Source organism: Equus caballus, chromosome 14 (genome assembly GCF_041296265.1).
Source record: "Equus caballus isolate H_3958 breed thoroughbred chromosome 14, TB-T2T, whole genome shotgun sequence".
Classification (NCBI taxonomy): Eukaryota; Metazoa; Chordata; class Mammalia; order Perissodactyla; family Equidae; genus Equus; species Equus caballus.
In genome coordinates, this window is record NC_091697.1 from 27331409 (window position 1) to 27349810 (window position 18402).

General features: G+C 48.3%; 1 protein-coding gene across 1 annotated transcript in view; it reads left to right on the top strand.

Moving 5' to 3' along the window:
* The first annotated feature begins 7885 nt into the window (after nucleotides 1-7885).
* The window catches only part of SLIT3 (slit guidance ligand 3), a 587661-nt gene continuing 577144 nt past the window's right edge, over nucleotides 7886-18402 (top strand). The window contains exon 1 of the mRNA XM_023617271.2: nucleotides 7886-8513. Coding sequence (XP_023473039.1) covers nucleotides 8317-8513 — 197 coding nt within the window. The 5' untranslated portion in view covers nucleotides 7886-8316. The remainder of the gene's footprint in view (nucleotides 8514-18402) is intronic.

The window sequence follows — 18402 nt, forward strand, 5'->3', positions numbered from 1 at the left end:
TTTAATCTCCTACCCTGGTGGTCTTCGTTAACTTCATCCCTTACCCACTAGCCACATCAAAACACTTAAAAGCTGTGGGAAAATATGATGCTGCCTTAACAAGATAACTTTAATACAAATCTCTTAACTAGTTTGCCTTTAATCAGCTCCCTGTATACAAATACTCCTGGAACTGCAAGAGACTTTCTGTCAGGTCAGATGAATCCAAAAGTTTAGTCTTCTCTTCATATACACAAATGATGGGAGGAATATCACTGTCATACTTCACATACACTGGGGTCAATATAACAGTGAAGGAGAAGTAATTCTGACCTTCCCAGAACAGGTGTCTCTCCAGCTCTAGGATCTAGTCACAGTGCCCTTCTTTATGTTCCTCCAACTAGGCAAGTCATGCTCTAAGGCCTTTGCACGTGCTGTTTCGTCTCTTGGAGTAATGACCTACCCCACTCTAGACCTCATTCTATCATAGCTAGAGTCTTGTCTTTTGAGTCTCCGTCCCTATCCACTTCTTTAAAACTTTGCTAGCCTCGGTTAGTCTTTATCATATCACCCTATTAATTCCCTTCTCAACATTTTATAATTTGTAATTACATATTTATTTTATTTTCTTGTTTAATTGATTGTTTTACATCTGTTGTCCATACAAGGCTCCAAGAGAGTAGCAATTGTCTTTACTTTGTCTTCTCTATAACGTGTATAACATTAGCTACACCTAGAAAGTACTCAGTAAACATATGGAATGAATAAGAAATAAAGGGCAGATAATGAGAGTTACTATTTAAAAGCATTTCATCAATTAACCAATAGAAAGAGGCTGTATTTTAGGATGGGGGGAACTTCCTGTTGTTTCTGAAGTCATACCACATAGGTAGTAGCTTTCCTTAAGAATAGTCCTTTTTGGGGGAATGTAATTGCCAAGATGGCATTGGTATATCAGCCTGGGTAATTAATGCTAATGGCTATAATAAACAACCCCCAAATCTCAGTGCGGGGTTTAGGTTTTCCTCTTGTTACAGACTGAGTGTTTGGTCACTGCCTTCTATGTGGTGATTCAGAGATTTCAGGGTCTTCCTTTCTGTGGTGCCACCATCCTCTCAGGACACTCTGAGATCCTTCATTGGATTCCTTCTATTTATCCAGCCAGCAGGCAAAGAGGGAAGGCTTGCCTGATTATGTAAGAGGTTTCAAAGACCAAGTCTAGAAGTGGTATGGATCACTTTTGCACATGCTCCATTGGTCAGAATGAGGCACATGGTCCCAACATAACTGCAAGGGAGGCTGGGAAATGTAGTCTTCCTGTGAGCCCAGGAAGACAAAAATAGATCCGTAAGCATGGAGCCAGGCTCTGCCACAATAGGGGACTTCATTTGGTTGTTGTGAGGATTCGAGAGTTAATATATACAAACACTCAGAACAGTGCCCAGCACATCAGGGGCATCTGTGATTCGAGCTAAGTTGCAAGAGAAGTTTCTCAGAGTTTGCACTAATCACTGCTTGCTAAACAAGGCTGGTATTCTGAAGTTTCTGTCAACCCCAACAGCTGGCTGGAGAGTTTTGTGAGCCCCAGTGCCTGAGGAGGCCAGCCAAGGATGCAGACGCCACCGCCAAGTCTGTGTGGCACATCCTCATGCTTTGTTTAATTTGGTTCCCTGGGTGGGATGAGTTTTATGAGCAGGTGTTCTGGTTAATTAGGTGATTAATACTCCTCAAATTGGAGAGCCATTCCCCAGTGACGGTTCTTGCTTTGCTCAAATATGAGACAAATCTTGTTGCATAGTTTCAAAAGGCCCATGATTGCTCTCATCTGTCTTCCAGGCCTCTCAGGTCAGCACTCTGGCTGACCCCACATCTGGCTGAGTGACCATCTCAACGCACCAGTTTAGAGATACAAGAGCTCCCCAGATCATCTGGCCTCCTCTCAGACCAGGGCAAAGTTGATCTGGGGGCACATTTCTAGTTTCCTTCTGGGGATTCCAATCTGTATCATCTCTCAAGGTCAGAGCCATTGCTTCTGCTCAGAGCACTCCAACTTCCAAACAAGGTGGCCAAGCCACCTCCAAGGGCGAATCAGGCATCGAAACTCTTTTTCTCAAATTTTCTCTCAAACCAATAGAAATTTGTCCCCGAAGTCTCTCATATTTCACATTCCCAAAGCCCTCTCCCCACCCCCATACACCATCCTATTCCTGCCTCCTTGCCTATGCTTCTCTTGATGCAAAGATCCTTTTCCCTCCCATTGATCTCATAAAATCTATGCATACTTCAAAGGCCAACGAGTATTCCTCAGCCCTTCCAGTCCAGCTTGAAGTGATTTCTCCCTCTTTTGAATTTTTGTAGTACTCACTATCTGACCTACATCAATTAGCATTTAATTATATACTACATCTTTTCTCTTCTTTCATGTATCTTAACTTTGTCTTCCTAACTGGATTGTTGCCAGTTGTGGGCTGTGCTTTCTCCTGGGCGTATATGAAGTTCTCAATAAATGTTTGTTTGATTGATAAATTAAGCTAGTTGCCACTTACAATTCTGGGAAATGGGTCAAATCCATTCTATTATACCGGCTTGGGCCACACAGCTGAAAACGTGGCCACTCACTCCTGTTCTTCACATGTCTAGCTTTACAACCACGGAGGAACTGGATCTCTTTCTCCTGTTCTAGGTGGAAAAATCCCAGGGAGACTCTGATTTGCTCATTTCAGTCATGTGCCAACCCCCTAAAAGTTCAGTCTTGAGGGAGACAAGATCTTATGAGAACAAGAAAGTCCTGGACCCAAATCACATGTTGGAGTGAAAGACCAAGTAATAGTGGTCCATTACAGAGGGATCTGGATTTTGGAAGATTCTGTTTCTCTACCTTCTTCTCCATGTTAGGTTATTTATTTCAAAATTAGGTATTCATTCATCAAACACTTACCTAGTCAGAGTATATCCTGCCCCGTGCGGAAGCTCAATAGATTAACTGGCAGTAAGCCTTTATCGTTTTTTCTTTCACAGAGGAGAGAAAAAGAAGCATTTGCATTGACAAAATGGTCTCTCAGGTCCGACCGATGGTACTTCTCCCTTAACCCTGCTCTCCAGAAAACAACCTAAAATTCACATACCTGGGTTGGTCTCGCTCCAAGCAGGATTTAATAGGGATCACAGTCTTAATCTCAAAGTGGGGTTTTCATCCTCTCTCCCTCCCCTCCCTGTTCACCTACTCCTCAGGGATCTGCTTCTATGGCTCAGTGAGGTAGTATGTCAGTTTCATGGTCCCTGATAGGAAACAGATGACAAAACTCAAAGGAGTGATTGAAGAAAGTTTAATGAAGACTTAGAAAAGTGAGGCGTGGTTAAGAAATCAACATGGGATGGGGACTGCCCAAAGTTTAGCACCAGTGGGAAGCTGTTCCTACCCCTACTCTTTGAAGAAGCAAGGGGATGGGAGTGGAAGCTGGAGTTCAGGGCTGAAGGACATGAACTATGACCTTCAGTAGAGGAAGGCAGCCACTGCCAAACTGAAGTCCTTGTGGAGGAAGCCCTGGCCTCTCTCCTCCAGCTCTCTGATATTCTGCTAGTTCCTCACGTGGCCAGAACCAAGGGGTGATACAGTCTACAGAGGTCAGCCTCCTTGGGAATAGAACAGGGTGACAATGGACAGACAGTGATCTGGACAATCCATTGGAGAATGACCAGAATAAATGGTAAGTTTCAACGGGGAGAGAGCAAACACATCAGAATGGGAAAGAATGTGTACAGTTTGCGAAGAGCTCTCCCAGAGATTCTGGAAGAATGTAACCTCCCTCCTCCCCAAAATATGAAGTATCATGGGTCAAAATAAGTAAAACTGCAACAAGAGAATGTCAAATAAGCTAGCTGATTGGGAAGATCCTTCGTTCACGTATTCATTCATTTATTCACTCATCAATCATCAAAGATTTATTTGTACCTCTAGGCATCAAGCATGCAAAAACTGATTAGGCATCTCTGTATGTATGAAAATTTTTATAAGGAAATGTTGAAGCAAATGGATTATATAGGGTCACTGCCCTTGAGGATTTAATAGGCTGGGCCAGCAAAGTTTCTGGAGGAACTGACAGCAAACTGATTCTGGGCTAGCCAGATCAGAACGAGCAGAGAAGGATGACCCAGGAGGCACTTTGACGCCGCCGTGTGGGAGCGTGGGAGCTGATGAGTTAGTAGAGGCAGAAATCTGCTTCAAAGTTTAGGATTGCATTTTCGGGTCTGCATTTTGGAAAGATCCCTTGACCATCAAAGCAAAGGATCGATTGCTGGATTGGTGGAGCAAAACAAACAAATAAAGTCAGAGAATTGATGTGGGGGCCAATGTGAGCAAAGACGACGCAAGAAACCAGGGTCTGGACAATGGCGGGAGGACCACGGATGAAGAGGGGGCAGATTCAAGAAATAATCAAGGGGAAGAATGAACAGGACTCAGGAACTGAATGGCTGTGGTGTGAGACAGAGGGAAGATGCTTTGCACTGTTTTGCCTTCTCATCATCCCCCTACTTGTTCAGCTAAGAGCTCCCCAGTTTTCCGTGGAGAGCACTGCTCCAGCCTGCCCAGCTGAGTGTGGTTTCCAAGGAACCGTCACCCACAGGTTCTGGTCTTTTCTGGCCAAGAGGGTGATCATGGGACCTAAGGAGGCCGATCAGTCTTTCCCTCATGGGAATCTGGAAATTGTGGGCTTGGCACCCAGAGCCTGCCTTGGTTCTTGCCTTTTTTGAATCCTCCTTCTTCAGTTTTTTCCTTAAATTCTGTACACTATCCAAAGGCCTTCTTAAAAAGTCATTTTTTGACTTCACTTAGTTATTTTCTGTTGCTGCAACCAGAACACCTCACCTGATGATAGTGCCCACGTGAATGGTGGTTCCTCACATTTAGAGACAGAAAACAGGTGGAGGACAAGGTCTGAGATGAATCTTCTGGGGGGGACGGCTGGACAGTTTCCTTTTGAGAAGCCTATGGAAAAGTAAAGGGAAAAATCAAAAGGTTTGGAAAAAATCCAAAAATCCTGGGAGATTTGTGTGGAACTCTGAAAATCACACCACAGAGTATAAATGCCATCTCTGGCACTTAAAAAAAAAGTCCTACCCAACAGCCTGACCTCCTAAGAACTTACCCAGACTTCTCCGGGGAGAGTAATTCTTCCCTTGGGAGGCTGACACATTCTGCAGATGCCTCAGAATCAGTGGATGGAGCCCCATTCTAGGCACTGGGAGCCCTGGATCCTGGCTCTGGCTCTCTCTTGAATTAGCCAGGTGACCTTGTACGAGTGTTCTTCCCTCTCTGAGACTCAGTTCCCATGTGATTAAATACAGTGTTGAATTACATTGAGGGTTCTCCAAAAATTCCAGAAGAACTTTAAGTGTACATGAAAAAGGGTCAGATATACTGGAAAACTGGGTTACACAAACCTCAGACCAGTTTCCTTATTGCAGGACTTCTCAGGGTCCTAAATATGCTCAGCTGTGAGGCAACCACCAAGACAGGTGAAAGTGAGCAGCATTTCTCACTCCGGTTTTGCCCAAGGAAACTTCCCCCCATGAAGAAACGTGTATAACTAGCAGTCGTCAGAAGGTACTTGCAGAAATGCTGGATTAGGTGATTTCTAAGGTTGTTCCAGCCCAAACACTCCAAGAGTCTGTACAGCCAGTATCCTGTGCACCTCTTGTTTCTTCTACTTGCCCCTTCCTTAGGGATGATTGGCTCCCAGGCTTTGTTCTAAGGTGGTTCTCCCAGGGGAAACACCCTTGAATGCCTATGAAGTCACTTAAGGATCTAGTCATGCTCATGAAACCCTCCAGCAGCTTAAAGGGAAAACACCGACACACACACACACACACACACACACACACACACACACACACAGTGCTCAGAGCACAGACCCAGGCCCAGCCTGAAGGGATTGCAAAACATGCTCCAGCGTGCATTTGGGAAAACAAAGAAAACCCTGCTCTTTTCTGCTCCAGACAGTCTGAGACGCTTGTGTGCCCTTGGGCCTTTGCCCAGTTCTCTCATCTGCCTCAGTCCTGGTACTAAATTGGTTCAAGGTTTGGAGGAAAGCTTCAGAGGAAAGGATGTTTAGAGTTCTTAAATGCTGAAGTCACCCTAAGGACCAGAGTATAGACCCTCTATGGCCACGAGAGGGCGATGGCAAAGGCATCTGTACAGAAAGCTGCTCCCAAGAATAACAGCAGTAAATTGCATCTAACCAGTTTATGAATGATGGAGGGGCTGAAGAGTGTGCACGTGTGTATGTGTGTGTACACGTCCATACAATTGGGTGCCTAAAGCTAAGACTTTGAAAATCTGCTAAGTACAATAAAATAAAATCTACACCTCTACCATATAATTACAGGAGGTGCTCAAGTAGTTGAAATTTCCTCGAAGGAAAATGAGGTAGAAGGAATCAGAAGAGCATTTATACGAAAGAAAAGGAAGAACTCAAGTAGTTGAAAGCTTCCTTGAACAAAAATGAGGTAGAAGAAATCAGAATAGCATTTATATGAATGAAAAGGGAAGAGCTCTCAGGAGCATAGCTGTTGTTACGGTGCGTGTGAGTGTGTGTGAGCATGCGCGTGCATGTGTGTATGTGATTGAGTGAGAGTGTGTATATGGGTGTGTCTACATGTGTGTAAGCATGAGTGAGTGTACACAAGTATCTATGACTGTGTGTGTGAGGGCATGAGCGTATGCGTAGGCATAAATGTGTGTCTGTGTGTGAATGTGTGTATGTGCAGGGCTCATTCAGACTTTTCCAGTGTGAACAGACCTCAAGGAAGTCTGGGGAATACTTCCTCCAGTTCCTGCCCTCTCCCTCCAAACAAACAAACAAAATCATTCCTATAAGGATTTATGGAGCCTCTAACACACACGCCCCTCCCCACCGGCATCTGGAAAAGCTCAGACCTGGCCAATTTAGAGCGGGCACTGGAAGAACGAGGGCGTGGAGGGCAGAAGGGATGCATTGCATGCGAATGACTGTTTTGAAAAAATACTTTCTCTTCTTTGACGCCCCAAACAACCCAGTGAGGTGGGCCCAGACAGGGCTGTGGCCCCACTGCTTTGAGGAAGCCAAGGATCAGAGGTGACATGATTGACCCAGAGTCACTCAGGAAGTGGCAGCTAAAGACTGTGAACACAGCATTGTCAACCCAGGGGTCCAAGTCGCTGCCATCAACACTTTCAGCAACACAGCAGGCATGGAGCCTGGGCAAGGCAGGACAGGCGTCTGGGTAGGGTTTGTCAGCAGCTACCTGAACAACACGGACCACCATTTCTGTGACACGTGTGACTGTGGATTGCCTTAGTGTCGATACAGAAGACCCTTTAGGAAGAAGTTGTGCATCTTTGCCAAGATGAGGTAGGATCTTCAAGGATCTTTGTAGATGAGGTAGGGACGCGGCCTGGATGGGCTGTGATGCAAAACATGGATGAATGAGAGTGCCGCGGTTCGGGCTCCTGCTAGCTGTGTGACCTCTGGCAAGTCACTTCACTTCTCTGAGCTTTGGTTTTTTAGCTATAAAACGGGGGTACTCAGATGCCCCTTTGCAAGACGGGGTTGGGACTGAAGGAAAGAACTCAAGTAGAGGGTCTGGCCCAGTGCCAAAAAAAAGAAAAACTGCCACCAGCCTGATCACTCCTTGGCTCCTAAGAGTGAATGAGTCTCAATTGTGGGGCCCTGCTGGCCGAGCCCCTTTCCTGCCCGGTTCCTTCCCTCTCCCTCCTCTGCTGCCTCCTCCCTCCGGGCCCTCGGTCGCTCCAGCAAAGTTCCCAACTTAGTCGACATGACGCGCGGCGCAGCCAATGGGAGACGGAGCTGGCGTTTTTGGGGGGGCGGGAGGGGTGGGCCCGCGTCTCCGGTGTCTGCCCTGCTCAGTGAATGGAGAGAGCGAGCGCCGGCCGCTCACCCGGCCGCCCCGTGCCCCAGCCGCCGCCGCGCTCCCGAGCCCGGCCCCAAGCCGGACCTCCCCGGGCGCCGTGCCCCACTGCGCTCGCCCCAGGTCCCCGACCCGGCCCGCGCCCCGGTCCCGGGGCCAGCGGGCCCAGGGGGCGCTCCGCACCTGGGCACTCCGAGCGATGCGCAGCGGGGTAGCGCCGGCCCCGCCGATGGAGCTGCTGCCGCCGCCGCCGCCCGGCGCGCCCCGCTCCGCCCGCGCCCCGTGCGCCTGAGCGCCGAGCTCGCTCCTCCTCCGCGCCAACTCCACCGCCCACTCCCCAGGCCGCTCGTGCTCCCTGCGCGCCTCCCCGGGCTCCACGCGTCTTGCCCCGCCAAGGCAGCCTCCTGCGGGCCCGGGCCCCTGCACACCATGGCCCCCGGGCGAACAGGGGCCGGCGCCGCCGTGCGCGCCCGCCTGGCGCTGGCCTTGGCGCTGGCGAGCGTCCTGAGCGGGCCCCCGGCCACCGCCTGCCCCACCAAGTGTACCTGCTCTGCCGCCAGCGTGGACTGCCACGGGCTGGGCCTCCGGACGGTTCCCCGGGGTATCCCCCGCAACGCCGAGCGCCTGTGAGTACCCTCGCCCCGCCCCACCCGGGCCACCCACCTGGGTCCCACAGAGGGGCCCCCAGGCACCAGATCCTTGTTTTCCCCGTGGCCGCGCTGAATGCGGTCTTGGCTCTCATCCTCTCCTGGATCGGATCTTCACTCTGAGTTGGGGGTCTGTGGCTTTGGGCGGGTTCGGGGAGAGAGGTCTGGAAGCCCCCTGCGATAGGCGAAGAGCAGTGTCTTTCTGGGGGTGAGAGCTCCCGACTCAGGGCCCGCTGACAGCTTCCAAGGAGAACGCTGGCAGGAGGCGAGGGGAGGAGAGAACACCACAGCCAGTGAGGTCTTAGGGTGAGGCTAAGGGGTCCGCGCTCATTAAAGAGGGGGGCGAAGGAGAAAGCTGAAGGGTGATGGGGCGTCAGGGCACGGAGACAGGAGAGAGGGCCCAAGGCGACAGTGACCGGCTTGGAGATCAGCCGCTCTCTGGCTGCCCTTGCGAGGAAAGTTGAGAGTGTGCTTGAAGGTCTAACTTCTGAGGAGCCTAACGAATTCAGAGTGGGTGCTTGCAAAACCCGCCGTGCCTGGAGCGCAGCCTCGGAGATGCCAAGTTGCAGCCCGGGTGAATTTTTTATGGCTGGGTTATAAATGCCTCCCCAAACGGGCCGGAGAATGGAAATGCTGACAGCCCTTTAAATGAGACCGAGCGCTATAATCTTACAAACCGCACTCAGCCTCGATCCCGGGCTTGGCAGCGAGAGGAGAGGCGCTTGGAGAGTGGGGTGGATTGACCCTCGTTTTAACCCCAATTGTGCAACCAAATATTTACTTTTCATATGTCAACGTTTTGGAAACATTTATCATTTTGATCCTCGGACTAAATTCAAAACTTGGACTCAGGGGTGGGCTTTTCCTAGCCCGCAGTTGGGGAGTGGGGAAGGAGCGAGAATTGGAGGGGGCTGGAAAGCCTGGGAACACAGCCCAGAAGTGGGTGAGCGTTTGCTCTGGTGTGCTAGACTTCTCCGCCTTGCTCTGCCCCTTCCCCACATGTCTGAGGGGTAGGTGTGTGGGTCTTCCATTCCGCCTTCTTGACTGGAAGCTTCTTACACTGGGAGCGAGTGGCATGAGTCTCCGATGAATTGTCCCTGAGTGTGTTATTCCTGTTAATCACCGCCTGTCACCCCACCTCTCTCCTGCTCACTCTTTATGTGTCCCTGGGCGGACGCTCAGTAGAACTGCCATCCCTTTTCCTGGAGCTTTCCTTTGGCTCAAAACATTTTTTTTCAAGTGTATGATTATTGTGTGTGGTCGAACCATGCAATTCTAGAGAGTTGGAGCTGAACTTTCATTAACACAGAGAGAAAACCAGCCTCAGAAATGTGAAATGACTTGCCCAAGGTCACACAGAAAGTTGATGGCAATAAAGGGCCAGAATCCAGGTTTCCACCACTTAATTCAGACATTATATTTTACCATACTAGTGAAAAACTTGTTTTGGTAGCATTTTTGGATGCCTGTAACTCATAAACTAAATTCCCCTCCCTCCCCCACTAGGGCCAGCCACATGAGTTAGTGAAATAATAACTGAGGCTAATGTTTAATGAATGCTTACCGAGCCTTGATTTGTTTACGGGTGTTATCTCATTGAATCTCTACAACAGTCTTATTAGTTACATAGGTAATGCTTATTGGTCCACTTTACAGTTAAGCCATCTTGCCATTTGCTCAAGGTCGTGTAGCTAGTTAAGTCTTTGAATTCCAGCATGTCTGGCTCCTGAGTCCATAGCTCCTACCGCTCTGCTGGACATCCTTCAAACAAGCATCAGTTTGGGCTAGGATCTATAAGCAGACAGTCCTGGAAAGGTTCTCGCTGGGCTCCGATCTTAGAATACCAGTCTTAGAATAGGCTGCTGTTGCTGCGCCTTTGGGTGCGCCCTGCAAACATCAGCTTGCTTTGACATTAGCTCTCCTATTTAGGGTCTTGGGGCTATTTCTCTCTCATCTTCAAAATCATCTTGCACGTTTGGGAAATCGAGGAGAGTGGGCCCTACTCCTTCTGGCATGGAGAGAGTCTTCGAAAGCTGTAGGCATGGCACTGCAGCCAGCACACCACTGGCCGCCTCCCCCAGGAGCCCTAGGCAGCTTGGGGCTGCCCTTCTACTCCACAACTGAAGACACTGGGTGGAGACTGGAGTCCTGGGCATTCCCACGGGCCCCCTGCTGCAGTCGTGGTCACTGGCGGGCAATGGCAGAGTAGGAAGTCCTTTGGAATATCTGAGTCTCATCTGCCTTGCTTCTGGTCACTGGTGCTGCTTTGGCTCAGGTGCATGGGGGCCATGAGGCTGCCAAGGCTGGCTCCTCAGCTCCTCATTCTAGTCTCCTTCCTCCCCAGGAGAGGGGGCAGTCTTCAGAAGCAAGCTGGGTCAGGATGAGCGCAGGGGTTAAGAGCAGCCCACCAATGGTCCTTCATCGCCCCTCACCCTGTCTCCGTCAACTCAGATGTAACATTTCAATTCTGCAAACTCTTGGGGGGATATTTGGCATGTCTAAGCTGTGCTAAGGATTTCTTTAGGGAGGAATTTCTCATTCATTCCTCCCTTCATTCATTTGACAAACATTACTTGAGCCTCTACTGCATTCCAGTAACTGTGTATAAAATCACTGCATATACAGAAGAAAACCAGCAATTCAACTTAAAGAATGTAAGCAAAGGACGGAGAAGGCAACTTCCTCTGGTGAGCCTCTTTGGCTTCCCAGGGCTTATTTTTTCATGGGGTCTAAGTTTTGTCAGCACTGCCTCGGATGCTCGGGACCTTTCTAAAATCCAGTTTTCTGATCTCAAGTGTTTATGTTATGGTTTATAACAAAGAAGCAGCATTTTCTCCCTCTTCATTCCTGCTGCGCTACCTACCAAAGAGGCTTTTATGAAGGGATGTGTGTATGTGTGTGTGTGTGTGTGTGTGTGTGTGTGTATAGTTGTTTCTCTGGGTGTTTTTGACTTCTGAGACCTCATCCGCTCACGGTCCGCCATTCAGGAGAAGTTGCGTGGGGATAATGTGGTCACCCTTTGGACTTTGCTTCAGGCCTGGAGTGGGGCCTGTTAAATTGTTCATAATTAAGCTGGTGTCAGAGTTGGGGGTCTGTGTTCCAGCTTCTTCTCCAGAATGTCAGCGCATCACACAGAAAGAGAAACTCTCTGTCGTTTATAAACTACTGACAATTTTTTTTGCACTCAATGAGGAGGTGACACCCATGAGAAAGCTAAATAAACATAGAGGAGAACTCAGTGTAATTTATTATCCGTGCAGCAGAGTTAGAGGACAAGAGGAGAGGAAGTGAATGGCGGTGCCTGAGACAAAACATTTACCATGGAGCGCAGAGTAAACAGATGTTGCATTTACCCTTCTGAGTGCAAAAGGAGCCCACAGATGTAATTCTTCTCCAGCCACAATCTCGGCCTGGAAGAAGAGGAGACAGATGAAAATGAACTCTCACGTGGGGCCCCTTCTCCCCGTCCTGCCTCAAGGCAGGCGGAGGCCCGCTTCTCGCCTGTGGCGAGGTGGTGGCCTGAACAGCGGAGTGGGGCAGGAGTGGACATCTTTGGTTTTTCACTTGGCTCTGGAACATGCTGGAGACTGCTGTATTTAAATAAACATTTCCTGTTTGCGAAGGAAAACGGGCGAAAGGCTGAAACGTGAGAATGTGGTAACTTAATTTTCTCCATCACTCCAGATGACGGCAAGCTTCGCCGGTGGTTGGGTCCAATAAAAACCGACACCGTGTCATAGGCTTTCCCTTACTTGACCACAGAGGTCCCGAGGTCAAGTGGGAGACTTTCCAAGATGCTCAACAGCCAGGCTCTGCGTCCTGGTACTCTCAGCCCTCAGGGCCAGCTCAGAGGACCAGGGGCAAGCTGGTGAATCATGGGGCCAATCTGGGCTGACAACAGTGAGGTGGCCTTTCAGGGAAGCAAAGTGCTCTCTAGCTTGACATGAGCAGCTGAGTGCACCTGCCTCCAGTATGCTGTGCAACTCTAAACAGATTGCTTTACCTCTCTGGGCCTCATTTTCCTGAAAGTAGAATTCTAGGATAAATGGTTTTCTGTGTATAGTCTGCAGTTCACTGGTGAACTGTCACGGTCCATTTCCCCAGTGCCTAGAATAGGGCCTGGTACATAGTAGGTTTTCCACAAGTACGTGTTGAATAAATGAATGATGAGTCTCAAAAATACAAATCTTTCTTTAGTTCTTATAAGTGAAAGATGGGCAATTATAGATTTGCATTTTTATGTATGGCTAAGGGCTACTTACTAATAACCTATTACATGAGTTATTAAGGGTTTCGAAAATTTGGCTTTCATGAACTAAAATTATTGCCTTCCTAGTGTTACCAAGGACTCCTAATGAGTGATCCACGCTGGAGTCTGGTTGCCAGGCGTTGCTTAGCAACCTTGCAAAACTCCTACTGTGCACATGCCCCTGAAAAGAGCTAGAAATCTTGAACACTTAAACCGTAGGACTTTCTAATCAGGCACTCATCAGCTCCATCCTGTGCTCTCTGCGGTTTTTGATTGCTGCTCTTCTTGTATTAATTGATGTATTTGTAGGATCATTATTAAGTTTTGCTTTTGCCGATCATCTGGGTCTTAAATTATTTCTGCATTTTTGCCATTTTGATTGTTGTTTTGTTTCTCTGCAGTTCTGTGTGCTGTCACAGAGTTCTGTCTCCCCTGAAAGTGAGAACGATGGGTCTGAGAGTCGTGCGAGCTTTTGCGCTGACTGAGTGGGCTGTGGCAGGCAGGTGTCAGTGCCTGGTGGTCCAGGCATGGGCTCTGGAGACAGACAGCTCTGGCTTGACTTCGGGCTCTGTTTTGTCTTTGCTGTGGCACCCAGGTGGGTTCCTCCCCTCCTCTAGGCAGCAGTCGATTTACTCCCTTGTACGGCCTTCCCACACCAGTGATCCAGGGGTGGTAGTTGCACTGGCCCCGTGGGAGTGTTGTGAACGGGCCCTGAGGCAATCCGTGGAATGCAGGCAGCATGGTGCCCAGCCCATTTTTTCTCCAACTGCTCTTCCTTCCCCGTAACGTGTGCATAGTGAACGTTCCTCTTGGGGACGATTAAATGAAATAACGTGTACGAAGTGCTTATCACAGTACTGGCACATAGGCCTCCGCACACTAGTAGTAACAGCGACCATAGCTCTCATTTCCATTTCTTCATCTCAGGCCCCATCCAGCTGGAAGGTTTGAGATGCCCACGGTAAATGTGCCCTCTTGAGGCCACTTCCTTGCCTGCACATAGACTGTGCCCAACACTCTCGTGCCTGGCCCCCTCCCCCCTCCTCTCCAGCTAAACCCAGGTTGTCCTCTGTTCCATGAAAAGGGGATTATGGTTGAAGTGGTTTATATCTTTTCCATGGGCGTGCTGCTTTGTGGTCTATTTAAATAAGGAATGCGTTTTATTTATTTATTTTTGGAGGTTAATTTTCATGGGGAATTTTTGGCCCTGACTTTTTTTTTTTTTCAATTCTCGTTCCTCCTGCCTTTCCCTAAATACCTCCTTTTACTGACTTCCCGTGTCCACCTCCGTTACTGCTTTTACTTGAAACAGCTGTATTTACTAGCTTGCTCCACCCTCATTATGTAAGGTGGTCTTAACCCTTTTTAGAACTGCTGGAGAGAAAACCACAAGGCTTCTCCAGCGAGCGTTTCTGGAGCACCACTGATACCAGGTGGGACAGATGCAGAGGGCGCCTGCTGTGGTGCCCCGTGCTGAGTTTTCAAGGCTCTCAGTGATTCGTCATTCTCCATCCTTAGAGTGAAATCAGCCTTGCCCAGGTGGGAAGAGCTCACAGTAGGGATCCTCTGCTGCTCTGTTCTGAAGACCTGGACTGTGTTTTGTAACTACTGTTATTGCTGGTCTGCCAAAGCCTATACTTTCCTTCCCACTCGCTGTGGTCTTCCGAGTTCTGTTGCCAGCACCGTATTTGATACAGCTGTTCCCTGGGAAACATTGGTCGAGGGGTGTGTGATTCAAAATCTCCAGCACTGAGTGGCTTGGGAGGTGGGAAAAGCGATGATCTTTGTGGGTAGCTGTGTAGACTCCAGACCCAGACAGGGTTCACATCCTGTCTTTACCACTTATGAGCTGGGTGACCTCGCTCTCCTCATTTGTAAAATAGGAATAATAAAAGTACCCCCTTCATAGAATGCTATGAGTGCTGAATTAACTCACATAGACTGCCCGGATCAGTAAGCATCCCCCGTGAATATTCCTATCGTTATTACTATCATAATTCCTACTGGCCGTAGTCATCCTTCCAGAGCATGCTCAAGATAAAACCTGATTAGGAAAAATATGAATCGTCAGGGTCGAAAGGGGTCCTCTTGTCCAAGTTCCAACCATGTGCAGGTTGATCTTCCACCAACATAATTTTGGGGAAAATGGTCCTTCTCTTTTGCTTGATTACATCCAGTGATGAGGAACTCAGTTCTTCCTAAAGCAATTTATCCTATTTTAAAAACCGTACTGAGGAGAAATTTTTCTTTGTTTGGAGGTTGAGCCTGTCTTTCATTGCTCGTTATTACACAGAGCAAGTATAATTCTTTTCCCGAATGATAGGATTTCAAAAATCTTATTGCTGTTATGTTTCTCACCACCCACTTACCCAAGTCTTCCTCAAACTTTGATAATTACCTCGACTATTCTGTGCGTGTTAGACTTGAACACAGGCCCTCTCCCCGTTCCTGGTGACCTTCCTCCAAATAGGGTTCCAATCTTCTTTGCCTCATATTAGAGCTCCCTCACCAGCTTGACCTCTCTCAGTGCGTTCTACAGGGACATTTCACTTGGGACAGCCACCCGCCTGGCCTGGCTCATTTTGACCAGGCTGTTCACTGCATCCCCAGTGTCTGCCCAGCACTCCCTGCTGTTGGTTCTATTTTTCCCCCATCCCACACGTGTGCGGTTGACTCTTGAGAGTCTAAGTGCAACACTTTGCATTTATCCTAATTAAATTTTGGCCAATAGTTTCATTTCATCAGCTTTTCAGGAAGATTTTCTAGTTTTATTTTCTTATCTAGCATATTACTCTCCCTCTCCCGATTTCCTCTGCAATTTTAGCCGTCTTGCCCTATGGATCTTTATCCAGGTTGTCAGGATAATCAGCAGAGTCCTCTCTGCTTTTTTCGAAGTCGTTCTAAGGTCTGGGGTGCAGATTATGTATATATACTGTCCTTTTCTGTCTGGCTGAGGTAGATGAAAATGTTGAGGTCTTGTTGGCCTGTGGCATCTTCTTTCCCTGGGCTTCTGTTCATATTTTCCCTGGAGTGATTTCCTATTAATGCTTAATTCCTCTGTTTGTTGAATTGTCTGTAAACTCTTGGTTTCTCATAGCGCTTTCCGTCATGACTTTAGCTTCCCCCTTGCCCTGTTAGGATGGAGCCCCACCAGCATGGGAATGTGGTGTGTGTAGGTGTGTGTGTGTTATTCTCTCCTGTAAAGTGTTTTAGCCTGAGAATTCTGTTAGTAGCTGCACTCAGCTGGGAAGCCTCAGTTTCTCAAAGGGATTTCTCTTAACATCTTGGGGTGCCCACTGGCACAGGGCACATATGCTTGAGTAGGGCTGGAAATGAATGCGATGGAGGTTGAAGCATAGAGGACTCTCCCCAGAGCTCCATAAATAATAATAATAATGACAGAAACAATCACCACCTCCACAACAGCTCCCATTTATTGAGCCCCTCTTTGTGCCTGGCACTACTCTCACACTTTACGTGCATGGACTCAATTAATCTACCAATCACGCGAGGCAGGGACTCATACTGTCCTCGTTTTACAGATGAGGAAACTGAGTCAGAGAGTGAAGTCACTTCCCCAGGTAGGAGCAGTGGAGTCAGGGTTCGTCCAGGCAGTCTGGTGTCAGGTCTGTGCTCCAACCACTGGTCATGTCATTTCTGCCAAAGTTTTTTGTGTCACCCTCTTCTCTGTCTTCCAAACCCAGTTCTCAGAGTACAACCAGAAGAAATAAAAAAACAGAAAACCTCACTGAGTTCCAGTTGAATCAGGGAACACCTGTTCAATGGAAGGCACCCCGGGAGGAATGCCAGAGCTATGTTCTGGACGCCTGGCCAAACAGCCATGTCCAGTTAGGGGAGTAGGTGGCATTCAGATTGGAGCTTGAGGATGAGTAGGGTTCCCATAGGTGGTAATGAGAATGGGATACAGATTTGCAGAAGTTCATGGTTACATGGAACCTATGAGACCCAGAGCCCAATAGAAAATGATAGGACCTGTGTTTTAGGAAGTTTCATCAAACAGAGGTGTTTAGAACCGAATCCAGTAGGTCAAGTCTTAGGAAAACTATCACCAGGGTTATGTGGCTGATTATTGTTTTTATTTTGAATTTGAAGGGATAAACCATCCAAGAACAGTTCTGATGGGTCTTCTTGACTAGTATTTTCCCTCACGAGTATCTGCTGACATTTTGGCAGAGAGAGTTTCCTTTCCAGTTAAATGTACTACTCACCTTCTCTCAGCCCTGATCCCTACCCTGAGAGCAGGTCCTTCTAGAACAGGATGCATATAAGATGCATCCTGGCTGGAGTGGCCGTGACTTCACTTTTTGGGGCCTTCTCACTGCCTGTGTGGGCTCAGACTCCTCTTCTCTTGTCCGAAACACCGGTCTGGGTTCCTGACCCCTGATTCATTCTGCATTTGGCAGCATTGTGGACTGTGATTCCTGAAAGTCTGCCAGCACATTTAACCACCCACCTTGACTCCCTCGAGTTTTTTGGCCTCCCTAGTTCCTGTCTGCTGCCCAGCGTACCCACTCCTTGCTCCCCTGCCCTCTAGAATTAGTATATGCCCTGACTGGGGCTGGTCTGCATGGTGTGGAGTCCATGGTCCTCTTCTTCTGTGAGGTTTGTGAACTTGACTGTAGACTTGGACATCTCTCCCTGAGCCTGAGCTGCACCTGGCTCCTGCCTTGACCCTTCCAGCTTGGCTTCTTGCCGTCTCCTGCCCTCCACGTAACTCTCTGTAGCCTCAGTACTGAATTTGGACTTCCACCATCTAAGCCTCAGGTCCTGAGATTGGATTTCAGGAGGCTCTCTGTGGCCTGGACCTTCATTGGAGACTGGAGACTCCCAACCCATGGCCGTGTCCTGGAAACAACCTCAGACTTCCTCTTCATGGCCATCTGAAGCCTTTTATGATGCCTAGGATCATAGGTAGGGGTGTTCTGGGGCTGGACTCTGTGAATGATGAATTACTTACAATGTGCTCCTGTGCTCCCTGCAACCCAAGCAGAGAATAGAGCAGATTGTTCTGTGATTGAAATGCTCAGCAATGTCAGTTTCATTGGAGAGCTGTCCTGCTCAGAAATGTGTTGCAGAAGTTTCTGGACTGCCTAGCACTTTCTGGACATTCTTTTTATTCTTTTTTTTTTTTTTCCTTTTTGGTAAGGAAGATTGGCCCTGAGTTAACCTCTGTGCCGATTTCCCTCTATTTTGTATGTGGGATGCCACCACAGCATGGCTTGATGAGCGGTGTGTAGGTCTGTGCTAGAAATCCAAACCTGTGAACCCCAGGCTGCCAAAGCAGAGTGTACGAACTTTAACCACTCTGCCACCGAGCTGGCCCCTCTGACATTCTTTTTTTCTCCTCCCCATCTGCCCAGCTCTCTAATGTAGGTAGAAAAGTATTTTGTAAATGGAGTTTCTGAGTGCTATTAGTGAGAAGCCAATGGGGAGTTCTATTGGATGTGACCTTAAATGAGTAAAAAGACCTAGGCGGAATCCTGGTTTCCATCATTTTTTTAAACTGCACGACCATGTAGGAGGATCTTTCCAAGTCTTAGTTGTCTCATATGTAACCTTTAGAATGGTAGGAATAACACTTCTCTCATGGGGCTGATG